General features: G+C 39.4%; 1 protein-coding gene across 3 annotated transcripts; it reads right to left on the bottom strand.

Annotated features, from left to right (window-relative positions):
- Positions 1-1,835: 1,835 nt before the first annotated feature.
- On the bottom strand, positions 1,836-15,065 carry foxp3b (forkhead box P3b). 3 transcript variants are annotated; one of them, XM_071927593.2, is made up of 13 exons: positions 15,015-15,065; positions 9,108-9,271; positions 8,275-8,340; positions 7,607-7,697; positions 6,872-7,043; positions 6,527-6,616; positions 5,764-5,851; positions 5,176-5,244; positions 4,572-4,725; positions 4,318-4,394; positions 3,981-4,082; positions 3,181-3,302; positions 1,836-3,048 (listed from the first exon to the last, which is right to left on the bottom strand). In XM_071927593.2, exons 2-13 carry the CDS (start codon positions 9,267-9,269, stop codon positions 2,991-2,993), a joined length of 1,251 nt encoding a protein of 416 aa, XP_071783694.1. In that variant the 5' UTR covers positions 9,270-9,271; positions 15,015-15,065; the 3' UTR covers positions 1,836-2,990. The 3 variants fall into 3 exon arrangements, with proteins under 3 accessions (XP_071783694.1, XP_071783695.1, XP_071783693.1); XM_071927594.2 differs by having other exon boundaries at positions 4,572-4,722; positions 6,527-6,619; XM_071927592.2 differs by having other exon boundaries at positions 6,527-6,619.
- Positions 15,066-15,276: the final 211 nt, after the last annotated feature.

The raw sequence follows: 15,276 nt of genomic DNA on the forward strand, positions 1-15,276 counted from the left end.
GCCCTCCAGAGGAAGAAGCCCAACCTGGGGAATGGAAACCAGTCATTGTTCTGCTTGTTTTCCTGCTTTTTTTCTCCCTTCCTCGTTGGGCAACGCACTGGGGGCAGCAGCTCCAAAATATGAATTCATAGATTGTGGTACTTTGTGGTAGGTAACACTAACTGTATTTTAACTGTTTAAGCTGATGAGGAAGCGATGAGAAAAAGAGTGAGTTAAGGAATTTATGAATTTAGCATTTTTAACATGAGTGCAAATGAATGCAAATGGTATATTTCCCTATCTTTTACATTTGTTTGAAATGTAAATTCCAAAATATCTGCAATATAATACAAATCTGCTGCATTCTTATGATGTATCTTGATATTTGCTTGCAGTATCTTTTTACCTATAATAGAAGCAGTCTCCATTGACACAATGAAAGACAATAAAGGGCTAAAACTCCACTGTCTATCTAGGCTGTCTTAATGGATACATACAATAAATGATGGTTACTGACTAACGTGTTACTAGAGGCCAACAATTCATTTTTGGGGTGTATTTCTACTTTAATTGGTAGCTTACACTGGAGAGAGAAAGAAAGGAGTGGAGATTGAGCCTATGACATGCGAGAAAGATCATAAACTGGATTTGACACAATTCCACAGGTAGATACTGTACCGCCTTTAACATCTGCTTGACAGCTAAGAATTATTGCTTTGGCCCAAGATGCAGAGTCGAGGCTGTTTAATAGTAGATTTTAGCTCTTTCAACCGTTTCACCCTCAAAAGCTGCCTTGCCTGAGGTGAAGTGATGTGTTAACTGCAGCAGGTTTGTGAGGCTGTCGAGACATGAGAGGCAGACGCTTCATGGGCTCGTAACTCAAAATGTAGAGAAGAGTATACATTTTTCTGTCTTGTGAAGTCGAGGGGAACGGCAAGTGCAAAACACTAAGGCAATTACAGGAAAATGGTTCACAATGGACAAAATTTTCCATTAACATACTGACAAAGTTTAATCTTCAAAGATGCAGTTTGGGATTTGCAAAATTGTTTTAACAATATAATTTTTCTAAAAACTAAACTAGCACTCCCCTTTGCATAAGACCATGCAGGGAACTTTTTAGAGGATGGTGCTTAAGTAAAAAAGAGCACATGAAACATTCTGTGTATTCTCAATTGAATAATAAATTGAACTAATGACAAAACAATGAAGCTTAGAATTTTAGTCATTTTGAACTTATTTAGTTTTAACAAAATAATTCTACATTCAATAGTCCGTAAATTGAACATACAACAATGTCAAGTGCAAGCTGAACCATAAATAATAGTGCACATTTAGGCTGTAGCTAGGTCAGGCATTCATTTAGTTTAGTAAAAAATGAACCGATTACCACAATCATAAGTCTTGGTTTTCCTTTAAAGTCAAATTAGTTGATAAGCTGACTGCTGCAGACTGTTGAAGAGGCTGCTAACGTTCACACAACAAACTCTACACTGTAGCTAGGCTTGCCATAATAATAATTCACTTCATGTCTTACCTACTAACTAGCCAGCTAGTAATTATATACTGTACTGCAGTGGTTCTCAATCTTTTAGGGGCCAAGTCTCACCAAAGGTCAAACCTCAAGGCACACCTACATATAGGTGTAGTCATAATTACACAGAATATAACACGTTATCATTATCTTATATTTAGATTTTCACACACACACACACACACACACACACACAAATTTTATAGAAAATTGAATATCCTATATTAGGAAGTGACTGCTTATAGAAATTACTGATTATGTTGCATTGAAAATTTATTCATTTTGTGAAGCTAAGTTAGACTATGAGTAAAATGCATTGGAGGTCTCAAATTTTTTTAATATAACAAGATAAATAAATCCAGTCACTTGGAATAAAAGAAGTGTTGGACTGAAGTGTTCAGGCTCTCAGATCCTCCTGCGCTAAAACACACAAGATACACATCTCATCCACATACACCAGACATCTGAAAACACTGAGATTATCCCACACCATCTTCACTTTCCAGCCGAGCACTCTTTCATAAAACTTTCCTCCACTGTAAATTAGAGAGAAAGCCCCAGAAAGGAAATGCCTTTCCATTCGCCTCTTGTGTTAACAGCTTGTTTATGGAACTGTAAATGCAGCGGACACGAAGCTCCCAGCAGGGCGACACCTGTTTGATGCAATCATGTACAGAGGAAGCCGATAGGTAATAAGCACCTGCCACAGCAAGTTGTTAGAGCAGAAATATGAGAGGATGAGAGGTACGGCGGGTTACTGGCACTACCAGCAGGGCTTTCAATAAAACACCGTGTAGAACTGAGTCTACTCACCTTTAACCTTAAGTATCATGATCATGAACAAACATTGGCGACGAGACTGAGAAATGTTTCATGTTTTTTAGTCAAAAGAAAGAAAATATCTGATTCTACCAATGACCCACTTTCAGCCCTTTTTTGTAAGAAAGAGCCTGTCAAAATCAAAGTGGTAAAAATGTTAAGGAGCATCAACAAAAGAAGCTGCAGGAGTTTAGGAGAGCATTTCTCTATACTGTACAAAAAGCAACCATGTGGGATTAAGGCATTTTCCCTGCAGAGATCAGATCAGAGAGCAAAGCAGCGTTCATGTATGTGTTCATCTATTCATAAAATGAGGCTTTTTGTATCTGTAAAACCAGACATATGCCCCCTATGACTTCAGGAACAAAAATAAAAAATCAAAGTTAACTGAATTTATTTTCTCACAATTCTCATGGCATTAAAAAGTATTTATACACAATGTCTTTATATTCACTGCTGAAATTTCTCACAATATATTTGAAAATAATACAGAACAAAACATTTGTTATTTCACATGATTCTTCAGTGCTGGCATGCAGGATAAAGCCCTACATGGGGATGATGGTCCGGATAAAATGAGCAGTGACACTTTATCGCTCTCTGCTGGAAACAAGGGAACGTTTAGAGGATACCGGCTCAGTGCAGCAGTCTCATGTCTTCAGGGTTTCTCTGGACAGAAGTGGGAGTAGCTGGTCAGCCACTTCACAGGACAATCCCTGAAAACACGCACAAAGTATGCATTGACGAATTTAACTCTCACTACACCTCCCCTTTTTTGTATCTAGGCCAAAACCAAAGTATCAAATACACTGATAGCAAAAAGCCGGGTGTACGTTTCTGTCTGTTACCTGTGATACTTCTGTCCCTTCCTCCTCTGGTATTCTGTTTCATCCACCGTCCACACCGCTCCCTTCCCTCCCTCCACTCGTACAAAACACTTGTGCAGGCTGAGATTATGGCGCACGGCATTCTGGGTAGAACAGGAAACTTGCATTAGCATAGAAGTGGAAAGAGCGGTGAAATATTTCACTCACGTAATGTTACTTCAGTTCAGTTTTGCACTCTGTATGTGCGAGTTACGTTTTTATGTGACTTAGAAGGATTATGCATGAACGTCAATTCCTACAGTAGTTATATAATGTCTTATAGTATGCTATATTATATCATATGGCTATTCAATGCTTTGAAAAAAACAAAGGAATGACATGGATTTTAACAGTGCTATGTACAGCATTTTGTGTTTCCCACAATTAAGACTACATTTCCCATAAACCCCATTGTTTCCTGTTGATACTTATATGTGATAACTGCCCTTGATAGTGGCCAATATGCATTCTGACCAGGTAAGCTAACATCAAGTTGAAACTACGCAGTTAGAATAGTGGAACTGGAATAAAGTTGTGGATTATTGGCAAAGTAAACATGAATCCAGCAGATTTCCCACCAAAACCAACCCGGTGGCACACAATGTAAAATGCAGTATCGAGTCTGCCAATCTTCTTGGTGACAGTCTCATTTGTTTATGGTAATTATACTCTATTATACAATATGTCTCAAAATGAATATGGTCATGATTTATTGATGTTAACACGTAGCACCTTTAAAGAGGAGATTGCATTCAAAAACAATGCAGTTGTAGTTGACCAACCTTCCAGGTGGCGGTGTTGTGTCGGAAGTAGAAGAACATGGTGGTGAACCAGTTGTAGATCTCATTCAGAGTGCGCTGCTTGTCCGGAGATTCCAGTATGGACTGCATGTGTGGTGGGAATACAGTGGTAGCCAAACAGCAGTGTGAAAAACAGGTTGAGAAACTGTGACAGAAAACTGTGAGAGAATATCGAACGCACTGACAGATCAGTGACGATACTTTGTAAAAATACAAACCAGACTACATTAAGACTTTTGTATCGTGTTAATTCTGCATTTTCCCCATGTAAATATGTGAAAATATTCAAACGTTGGTCCTCGTTTGAAAGACAACTCACCCATCTTATCAGGTAGGCGTAGGTGTAGGGAGGCCTGATGTTGTTGTATTTGTAACACTCAATACTGGGGACCAAATCTGTGAAGCAACCAACCAAAGCAACATGCCTGTTCTTCAGTGGCAGTTAGATTCGCAAAGGCAACACCGTCACCAAAACAGCAAGCGGTATGAGGAGTGTGTGGTCACTCAGCAGGCGGGCACGCTTTCCACTGAGCTACACGAACACTGCAGTGTGTTGGTGGAGAGCTGCGTTACCTGGCAGAAGGTGGGCAGGGCCAGCGGGCCAGTAGCCGTGCTGGGCCAACTCCTCTGGATGTTTAGCGGCCCAGTGCGGGGCTCCGTCGCTGTTTGCTGCCTGAGGCCGCGGCAGGAGGAGAGCATGGCTGTAGGGCCAGTCTGACGCCGCCTTCTGGGAGGAGGGGGGGGAGGAGGACATGACAACAAACACTGGTTTTCATCCCTCGTCTTTCCAGGAGAAAAGTCGAGCAACTCAGAATGATTTGGGCAATGTCTTCAAGTTTTCTCACAAAGATTCGTAAAGCTGTTTCTTAAAGTCTAAATCACAAAGTGGGATTACTGCAGAGAAGAGAGTCCCATCCCCACTAATTGAGATGCTTTAGTTTCACCTTATTTGCCCAAATTAAATTCTGGTGTTAGGCATGGTCACTGGTGGCAAATCTTCTCCAACTTAAGAGTGAAATCCAAAAGTGTCTCCTAAACAGTGGTGAGTGAGCTGGACTCACCAACATTAGATCTTTTCGAATCAAATAGTTCAAACAGTTTTCTCTGTTCCTGGACAAGGTCAAATTTAAGTTGAGAGCCATTGCTTAAGCCATAAGAGGGATCAGAACCAACATACCAAATCAGTGTACTTGTGTTCAGACAGGTGCAGATGCATTGCGAAGAGTTTCTGTTTTTCCAGAATCAGCTAAAAAAAAAAAAGAGAATGCCCATTAAAGGTTTGATCTTACATCAAATGCAGCAGAAATTAGTGATTTCAGGATTCATTTTCCTTTTGACAGTATACTGTATCACCATACAAACAGTCTGTATAGGATCAGCTTCATGTAATGAGACATGTAAAAATGATGAGATAAGGAAAGACTTTACAAGACAAGTAGTGCTTTAAGATGGGATGGTTAGAAAAACAATAACTATTGTGCTTGCTAAGTAACAAACTTCTGTTCTACTAGATACATCTGCATATTCTTCCTCTGCCCCAAAATTGATCATGGCTACTTCTTCATACTTTAGGCTGTAACTTTAAACTGTGCAGACTCTTTGTACTTTTTCTCTCTTCATATTTACTATTTATTTTGTTTAACGGCAAGAAGACAGTAATTGAGGTATTAAAAATCATTAGTAAGTTTGGGGAAGGTAGTGTGCATCCTGTTTTTTGAGAAATGAAATTTTGCTAAAGCATGCATGGTGTAGTGGAAGAACCCACCTGACTCTCCATATACTGAACCTTGTCCTGCTGGGCCCTCCACTGAGCAATGCTTCTGTCACCATGACCATGCTCAGAATGGAGATGCCTGGAAGACAGACAGCAGGCTAGTACAGAAGCAAACTGCAGCTAGCAGAATTACAGGTAATCTCATTACAAAATTAGTCACTTCAGTGATTCGCACTGCAGAGAAACAATCAGATCATAGATACTTTTAATGAGTGGTTGCTTGTTAGATTATTTAGAAACATGTTTGAAAAGGGCATTTAGATTACAGACACAAGCATTATGTTAAACAACTTGAACTAACAATTAATCTTAGCTGTGGGCAACAATGATATTCTGTCTGTAAACTGGAATTAACTGTTCAAGGTCATACTATGGAGAGACATTACTGACTTAGAGTGGTCCAATGCATTACATTATAGTTAATCAGTAATCTGTAACTATGGACAATTACAAAGTAACCTTCTCAACAATGCCAATACATCCTACTATCCTACTATCCTACTATAAATGAGGAAATCTCTGTCCGTCCGCATCCATTTTGCTCCTCAACGGGTTGGCCAATCAATCTGAAACTGCACATGGCCATTGAGCATTGGCATAGGCAGGGACTGACGGAGCTCATTTTTCCATTTTCACAAATTTACGCTGTTTATGCGCCTTTTTGGCAAGTCTGCACGTAGTTGTGGCGCGCGCATCCCCGGGTAGGGACTAGTAATAGTGAAACAGTGAATGCAGCATTCAGTGCTCTGCTTACTTCAAAAAGCTGGGGAAATCTTCAGATGCTGCATCACACCCAGGCCAGTGGCAGAGTCCACTCACAAACAGAGCGCTAGCGCCCACTGGGCTGCTGGAGGACACAGGAAAGTCTCAATGATCTCAAGTGCCTATGATGTCAGCGAAACCACCTTCACACTCAAACTGATACTCTACAGACATCACGGCCATTCACAGTGGCCCTATGGCAATAACTGAAGGAGAACTTTGAGACGGGGGAAGAATCAGAGACATCATACTGATCATGCGAATAACAGCTTGCTATCTTATGATGCACTGACTCATTTCCATAGTTTGTCATGCAGTGTAAATAGGAGTCAGTCACCCATCATGCTGCCTGGCCTCCATGGAGCTCTGCTTTGGCTCGTCTCCCCTCAGGGAGAGGGAGTGGCGGGTTTGCCTGGGAGAGGAGTCCGAGGGCGGGGAGGACGAGTGGGAGTGGTGGCCTGTGTCCACCTCTGCCTTGCACAGGGAGGTGTGTGGAGATATGCCGTTCTCTGCAAGAGAAGGAAGAGAAGTCTGTTTTAATTCTGTCATCAATAAGATATTTGTAATGCTGATGCAATGCTGCTACTATACTTGTGCTGGTTCTATAGATTTTGTGTTGCACAAATAGGTAAAGAATGCTTTTAAAATCCTCTTTAGAATCATAAAGGTCCAAACGCACTGGACTTTTGATGCATCTGATGTGACGGTGAAGCCATGCAAAACACAATGTATTTGCATATTTTGATATTCAAAGAGTTTAGATAGCTGTGTAAACTTTTAATAACCAGGACATGGAGTTGGAGAACTAAGAAAATTCATTTTAGGAATTGTGTGAAGTGAATTCAACAGGGAATAAAAATTATTTTAGGTAGTCTACAATTGTGTTTTATAAATATAACAAATTAATTATGTCCAAAGTCACTGAATATGCACAAGGGATAGTATAAAGCAGACGAAGACATGGTACATAAGTAGCTGATTTTATGAATTTCTCATATTGCACACATTGATTTTATTATCCCACTTGCTCATTCCCAATGCAGTGAGGGACAGTCAAATGTCAAATGTGTACCATGTTGTCGTCTAGAAGCTGCTTGGGAAACCTGACGCAGCACCGACGGTCTGTACTGCTTCTGCCTCCTGCTTTCCACACCAGCCCAACACTGGGGAGAAAAACACAAGGTCCACAACAGGATAGTATACTTCCACAGATGCTCATAACTGGAAATAAATGTATCCAAAATCTGTTAAGTACATATATAACCTTGTACTATAGACACTAATTGCACAATTCTACATTAAACACGCTAACAATGCCACATTAATAACTCCTATACTGTACAATAAACAAATATGCACTACTGAGGCCTAAATACACATTGTTATTTTTTTATTTTAAGTAGATATTCAAATTGTAATCGAAATTAAAAAAAAGCTGATTGATTTCTTGAAAATATGAGTTCTAGATATTTAATGTGTCCTTCACAGCACACACACAGGATTCAAAGACGTTGTTTTTGTTGTTATCATATATCTTTGCAGGACAGCAACAGTTCACTGTTTGTATATGCCTGAGAATAGTAAATAACAAAACTTATACCATGTTGGTGAGAATACATCTACAAGTTCAACAAACCATAAAAAACTGATGTGGTTGCAGCAGAAGGTGGAGTTGAGTAGAGACATTTTAAAAGCAGAACATTTGTAAGGCAGCGGCTGCAAACACTCAGACAGCCTCACCTGCTGTAGAAGACTTTGGTGGTGAGATGAGGCCATCAAGGCACTGCCAGCCGTGACAGGGATTATCTGGAAATGTCAAACCCTGACATTTTCATATACTGTAAACAACAATTTGTCCAAGTAACACTCAACTTAATGCTAGTTAGGGAAAAAGATGATTCGTCCTAATAAGCTGAGGTCTAGGCTTTGTGCTAAAGTAAGACTTTAGTATGGAGATCTCAGAGTGGATGTTGATGTTTGGTAGGGAGATGATATGAGTTTGAATTACAAATTTTGTTTCATATTGTTCACAGGAAAGCAGCTTGTGAATCAAGAAATACATCAGAAAGGAAGATGATCTTTGCTTTTATGCGGTTAAACGTGAAATAGTTATTATAGCCTACTGATGATGATCCGATACCAAGTAATACCTTTTCATCATTCATCAGCATAGAATGGGGGGATTTTTTCATAATTTCTGAGATAATATGATGAATACCGATGAATACACACTGTTTCTGTTCAACATTCGCAATAACGCAACCTGAACACACAACCTTTACATTGGTGCTACAGTAAAATCCCCTTCTGTGTGTGTGTTAACCCCCTGTGACCTCAAGGGAAATATCTATCAATAAACATAAGCGTCAAGCCAACGCAATTTCCATCAAAAAAGAAACATTGCTTTTAAAATATGAAGCTTTTAATGACTGTATAGCTGCCATTATACAGTATGGATATTCCCACATGATTCCATAATGTAATTTTTGGATTACAGTTTTTCCCTAGTGCTGGTTTTCCTCTGGATGGAGGACTGGATGGAACTGGGTCAGAAGGAGAGGCAGCCTTCATACCTGGCTTCCAGAGGTTGGAGGCGACACCATGTCCCTGTGAGGAGAAGGAGGAGGAGGAGGAGGAGGGGGACATGGCTCTTCTGGCCGCTTGCCCTTTTCATGTTGTGGCTGTACTTGGTGCTGTTGGCCACATCTCAAGCTCTCACTGGCAGTCTCTGGCATCGCTGCAGAAACAGAGGAAGGATGAATGGTTCACTATAGAGGCTTTGCCGTTGCGTTACAGATCTCCTATAAACCACCTCTGGCTCCACCATGGAGCACTGGAGAACTGGCTGTTCACAAATAACAGCTAAATATGTAACAACCAGGCTAGAAATACAGAGATACCAGAAAAAGATGTTGTGTGGGTGTACGTCAAAGCAAAAGTGAATAGTCTGATAATTTGTTTCCAAATGTACTGTAGGTTACTGTGACACAGTGAACTGTAGGTCGAATTGTTGGTTTTATTGTTTTTGGCTTTGTTAGCTAGCTAACTAGCCAGCAGGTTAATTTAGCAATGCAACTGATGTTGATGTTACCATGCAACCATTAAGCCTGGGGGACTTTTGCTGGGACTTTTGCAGCCTGGCAGGCCTTACTGGGGGAGTCCAAACGTGCAATTTTCAAAGGTTTACGCATTTTTACTGAATGTGTGGTGTTAGAAGCATCTTATCACAAGCTAAACTTGATTTGAAGTCTGCAGTTGGCTGGCTAGCTAGCTAACCTAGTAGTTAAAGGTTTGGAGATGTACCGATAATTTACCTGATTTAGTCTTAAAAATAGTCGCTATTTTTCTAACTGTGGTGATTATACCTGAGAACGCACACTTCAGTGATATTCTGTAACTGCAATATGAACAATTGTGGGAGACGTCTAAAAAGTAGCACATTGGCCTGCAAGACTGCATTTTACAATTGATTCATCAAAGGCACAAAGCATTGATAGTAGCTGCAGGGTGGTGCCTAGACTTCAACATCTCTCCCAAAGAGAGACTTTTTGGATTGCAAAAGTGAAGGCCAGAGTATACCTGGGTCTGTATCTAATCTAATGAACTGCACCCATTATGTTCTTTTGTGCTTGAAGCCAACAGAAAACGTGAAGGCCTTCAGTTCCTTTACCAGAGCAAACAGGGCTGTCTGACAGAGAGGCTGTGGTTGTGCACAGGTGCAGTGACACACACACACACACACACACACACACACACACACACACACACTGATAGCATCAGCATAGCAGTTTACAGAATGAGTAGGAGAGCGTGCTGCTCTACTTTTATGCAGCAGGGTACATGATGTTATGCGACCTGTAACCACTGGGATTTGTGTTTGTCAAAGATGCTAAACCCGATGGTATTTCCTAATCAGATAACATAGTTCCTGGAATGAAGTGTATTATCGTGTGCTGTGCTATTATTGTTTTTCTGCCAGTTTGTCAAGTGAAACCATATTGGACCAACCCCCTTCTGAATGCTTTGATGAACAGGACATGTTACGTAAAAGTATGATGACGTGTAAAATATGATGGCTTGGGTTATATTTTTTTGTTATAATGTTGTGCAAGCCTTTAGAAGCTCTCTGTCTTTTTATAAAGCAAATAATAAAGGATCGCATTATGGCTGCAATTAATGCCATTATGGCATTGTAAATAATCACGTATACCCTTAGAATACTTTGTAAATGCATTCCTTAAGTGAAGTGTTGCTGCAGAAACTTGTCTCTCACCTATCTACTTGGCAGATCAGAGAGTTCTTCGAGGCAGTGGGGAAGCGTGCATCTATAACCAAACAGCGACCACCACATGTACAATGCATGTGCACACCCACAGAAACAGGAATTCAGTAGAAAGTGAGAGCGCTGAACTTGTTTGCGGCTTTCCACTTTGATCTCTCGTTTGGGCTTATCGTCTCCACTTCGCTCTTATCTCCTCTATGAGAATCCCATCAAAGTCAAAGTATTTGTTTTCGCAAAGTTACGAAAAGCTTTGGTCACAAACTGTATCAGTCTGTATGAGTATCAGACTGAAATTGCCTGGTGGTTTGGCTGAGGAAAACTCCCACACCAGCCTATGTGGAAAAGGCAGGACAGATAGAGACCTACACTATTCAAATGAGAGGACAGTCAACATATCTTTAACAACAATGTGTCAGAAGAAGTATTTCCTGTTTGGATCTAGTAATCAGCCACATTACAGTATGGAAAGTTGCGGATGCTTCATACTGGTACTACAGCGTGTGGGTTTTTATTACTCATATACTTCCATATCCGAAATATGACACATCCCAATAACATTGATACTTCAATGTGTAAGAGATTTTTGATTTCATGTCTTTGATCTGTGATGCCATTGTGGGCTAGAGAAAAAAATATGAGGCGTATCAATAACCCGCGCAACCTTTCACAGAGGAAATATTTCCAAATACGGATACATCATTTTATCTTAATGGGGAGGATTCTCTACAGTACAGGAGAGAGTTGTTTAGAATAGACAAATATAGATTCAGATAACAAAACTTAATCAGATGGAAGAGGAAGCTCATGCTATCTATAGTATTAGAACTTAATGCTACGTGATGCTATGTAAATTTAGGTTGCTTTAAAGGAAAAATCCACCCTGGGATCCTTTTACACTATAAGATGTATATATAATATATAATGTATATATAATATAATGTATTCCAGGAGTTATTTTATGTGTTGTAATTGGCTTTTTTGGTGAATCCACTTTCCCTCAACCTACCTTGTCTACTTCTACTTCAGTTAGTGATTTCCTACATTTCCCAGAATGCCTCTGGACAATTACATCTTAAAATGTGTGCCCTCTTCTTTAATGGGAGTACCTTGTAATATTTAGAGAGTGTTTATTTCAAAATGTTTGCTTTGACAAACAACTAAGATGAGGGAAAAATAGCAAATATCTCATAAGGTGATAAAAGCACTGGAGAGCTATCTATAGTGATGTAAAATAATAAGGGAATGCAGGAAATGAGCTCCAATAATGCTGGAATTGTCCTTTAAGTTTGGATTTGTCACTTCCGGTGTGGAGAAGATTTCCCACCAGTGACCATGTTGACACCAGAATTACATTTGGGCAGATAGGGTGAAACTATAGCATCTCAAATGAGGGGATGGGACGCTCTTCTCTGCCGCAACCACAATCAGTGATTTCAGCTGATGAGACGGCTGGATTTTTGCATAAAATTCTTGTCTGGTGCAGCTTTTAGTCAGCCTAACCTTTCTGAGATGGTATGCGCAGGTACTTAGTATTTAGATTACACCCAACTGCCACAACTGCATCTTTCTAACCAATGCATGTAAACATGTTGCATAGCTACATTAAAGTGTGCACTGATCAATAAAAACCTTTGCACAGCTGTCTGCTCGTACTAGACTGATGCCCTGAACACACCAAAACCCAAGGTTTGACTAATAATAAATGTAAGTTATACTTAAAGGCGAAAGGGACATATGAGTCATAGTTATAAATGGAAGCGGTGTGTGTGGCATGCTTGTTGAGTGTGGGAAGTGTGTTTATTCTTATGATATTTCCCCTGAGCTTGAGCCTGACCTGTATAATAATTTGAATGACTTGTTGGCAGTTAGAAATGTACTTTCAGGGTATGATGCGAAACTCACTGTATTCATAACTGTTGATTGTGTATTGAAAAACATTTCCTGCATGACTAGCTCTTATTTGGCAGCAGATCACACAGTTTTATAGATATGCTAAAACCCTTATGTGTAAGGATTTAGGATTAATGAATCATATGCTATATATCACTGGCAACTGTCCCTGCCTTTTTCTGCTGTAGCTGCCCAAAAGTCCCTCTCTTCTCCACTGCTGGGAAGGCTGTGACCCTGCCGGCCTCTAGGGGGCGCTGTGTTAAAGTTCAGGTGACCAGTTCATCAAAGGAAAGATGAGATTCCGGTGATTTCATTGGTACCAAGCATGTCATAGGTTACCAGAAAATAGGGTAAAATTGCTGTAAATTCAACTGAATGTTTTCTTGTCAGTAGATTACTCAATATACATCATGATGTATATGGTATGTATAACATGCGTCATGGAAGTATCATTTTCATCACTGATTGGTAGATTGAGGTGAAGTATTGATCTGAATTCCACAATATAAGAATATTACAAGAAATTATATTACCTGTAGACTTTTTTTTTATGCTAAAGTTAGGCGTTTTGAAGAATAGTATTTTTCATTCTGTATGTCTTGATGACAAGCAGTATCGCTGTAATATATCAGTGTTTTTATCACTTCACTCACTATGTAAATTAACTAAAACTGAAAAAGCCATTTAAATCCAGATTGTAAGATTTAGAAAAATTATAAATCATCGCCCATCTCTCATCCCCACATGGGAAAAAACAGAGAATATACTTTCAGGGAATTTTTTTGTTGTTTAATTTTTACTATGCAGTTCAGTGGAGACATTGGACAGGAAAAGAAAAAACATTATAAAGTGCACCTTCTGTTTTCTTCACATTAAGTATCAGGAAAGCACTGATTATTATTTCTTTAGTATTTTTTCTTCAAATCTCAGGCATTGGGGTCGAACTGGACTTCACACTGAAAACATTCCTGTCTTTTTTTTTACACAAACCCTTTCTACCCAGCACTACCCTGTTCTGCATGCCCATGCTAGAGACAGCAGAGTGTTTGTTTAACTGACTGTCAGGATGCGATGATTTCACCCCTGCACTCCTTACTAGTGGTTGCTTGTTAAGTTGGTGATCTAGAAATTTGTTCTACTTTTGCACTGAGTCAAAAGTCTCTGGAGCAGAGCATCAGGCAAATACCTTAAACTGTAAATAAAAACTTGATTTATTATTAGTTATTTGAATTTTATACTTTCAAATATTTTGATAGAATTTCCATTTCACTTTGGCAGAATACTTTGCATAAAACTCAAAAACAAAAATCTAACAAAATCCCAAAAGAATGCAGATTGAAATAGCTCTGTAGCACAACCATATTTCCAAAATGCAAGAGTACTTTTTGAGTGAAATGTCCCTTTATCATCAGAAGGACGGATGTCTGACCTTCACCAGACCGTCTCATCATTCAGTCAAAATGATGGCCAGCTGTGCTTTAAATATAGTTACACCTCCACACTCAAAATATGACTAAAGCTTCAAAGTTTCTCCATATGGAACATTTTATGTTTACATCCGGAGATTCTCAAACTGTAACTTGCAGCTGAATAAATAAGCGTCTTCAATTCCACTGTTACTAAACGCACTGATCCATTTTTAATATTGCCAATTTAATTAAATAGAACTTTACTTGACCCCTGGGGACAATTGTGTTAAAAGGAACCTTCAAAATAAAAAAAATCTTAAAGAAATCAGCTCCCACATACTGTATGTGTAAAACTAACGATCAGCTGTCACATGGCCTACTGTCAGTACTTGTATTGACATCACTCTAACTTAAATGGAGACTGAGACGTATCTCCATGTCATGTGGCGACAGGTTTACCCTTTCCTCTCCATTTGATTAAGGATTTTAGTAAGATAGTGGTTCAACATAATAACATATCTCTCAAATATGACCGAAAATGAGTTTTTAACAGCCAGACTGCTTCCTCCGAGAGCGTGACCTCCCGTCAGCTCGAGCATTTTTGCATATTTACCCTGAAAGATTCTGTGCATGCCACCACTTTCATGCAGTATGTTCCCTATGATATGTTTCTGAATTGAAAGTAATGGGACACGTACGGTCTCTACTGTACAACGGGGGTGAAAATATAAAAGACCAAATTCAAAATGTATGCCAATGACATCCGTATGCTCTCAGCAAATCTCTTCTGTTGTGTTTTCTATGTAAGCCTTTTCCACATTGTTCCAAGGAAATCACCAAATGATGACCAGTGCTTGATAATCCAAGTTTAGGTGCAAAATAGTACGATTTTTCCTTACCTTATAACCTCCGTACAGTATACCTCGCGTGCTTCTGTCTTCCTGTTCTTAGGTAGCTTACAGGGAGATGCTTAAAATGATTGAGAGGGGGAGTTATTCCACAGGAAATAAGGCTTTTGGCAGAACAACTAAAACAGTAAGAAAAGTAATGACAAGAACCAATAACTCAGGATGAAGAAGGCCGAGTGATTTTTTGACCAAAAAAAATAGAACAGTTGTATTCTCCCTACCATATAATCTGCATTATTGGAAAAAAAAAACA

The sequence above is a fragment of the Centroberyx gerrardi genome, chromosome 14, assembly GCF_048128805.1.
Source record: "Centroberyx gerrardi isolate f3 chromosome 14, fCenGer3.hap1.cur.20231027, whole genome shotgun sequence".
Taxonomy (NCBI): Eukaryota; Metazoa; Chordata; class Actinopteri; order Beryciformes; family Berycidae; genus Centroberyx; species Centroberyx gerrardi.

What these genes read in the sequence shown, in the direction of transcription:
- foxp3b (XM_071927592.2), bottom strand. Translation starts at nt 9,269, where the DNA reads ATGCCAGAGACTGCCAGTGAGAGCTTGAGATGTGGCCAACAGCACCAA. An exon ending in CTCCAACCTCTGGAAGCCAG is followed by an intron (nt 8,341 to 9,107) that starts GTATGAAGGCTG and finishes TGACATTTCCAG; the next exon opens with ATAATCCCTGTCACGGCTGG. An exon ending in AAGGGACAGAAGTATCACAG is followed by an intron (nt 3,049 to 3,180) that starts GTAACAGACAGA and finishes GCGTGTTTTCAG; the next exon opens with GGATTGTCCTGTGAAGTGGC.